Here is a 218-nt window from a genome sequence, read left to right as displayed (position 1 = left end):
GTGAAGCGCCCGCGCTTCCCTGGGCTCCGTGTTCCAGGTGAGGGGCTGAGGAGACCACAAGCGCCACCCGGGACCCCGGAGCGACTCACCTCGCCTGCTTCTGCAGCTCTCGGAGCATGTCTTCCAGAGCGGCCACGTACTGAGGAGAAACAAGCCTTTCAGGGACAGGCGGAACGGGCCGCCCGGCGCAGAGCGCGGCTGGAGCCTCACCCCCTCCC

At 68.8% G+C, this 218-nt stretch overlaps 1 protein-coding gene across 1 annotated transcript in view; it reads right to left on the bottom strand.

Moving 5' to 3' along the window:
• The window catches only part of USE1 (unconventional SNARE in the ER 1 homolog (S. cerevisiae)), a 4,508-nt gene extending 4,372 nt beyond the window's left edge, over positions 1–136 (bottom strand). Inside the window, exon 1 of the mRNA XM_008948741.1 lies at positions 90–136. Coding sequence (XP_008946989.1) covers positions 90–118 — 29 coding nt within the window. The 5' untranslated portion in view covers positions 119–136. The remainder of the gene's footprint in view (positions 1–89) is intronic.
• Between the last annotated feature and the right edge of the window lie 82 nt (positions 137–218).

This window comes from Merops nubicus, unplaced genomic scaffold (assembly GCF_000691845.1).
Source record: "Merops nubicus isolate BGI_N331 unplaced genomic scaffold, ASM69184v1 scaffold29781, whole genome shotgun sequence".
Lineage (NCBI taxonomy): Eukaryota > Metazoa > Chordata > Aves > Coraciiformes > Meropidae > Merops > Merops nubicus.
The sequence above is the reverse complement of the archived record's forward strand: the minus strand, read 5'-3'. Positions and strand labels throughout refer to the sequence as shown.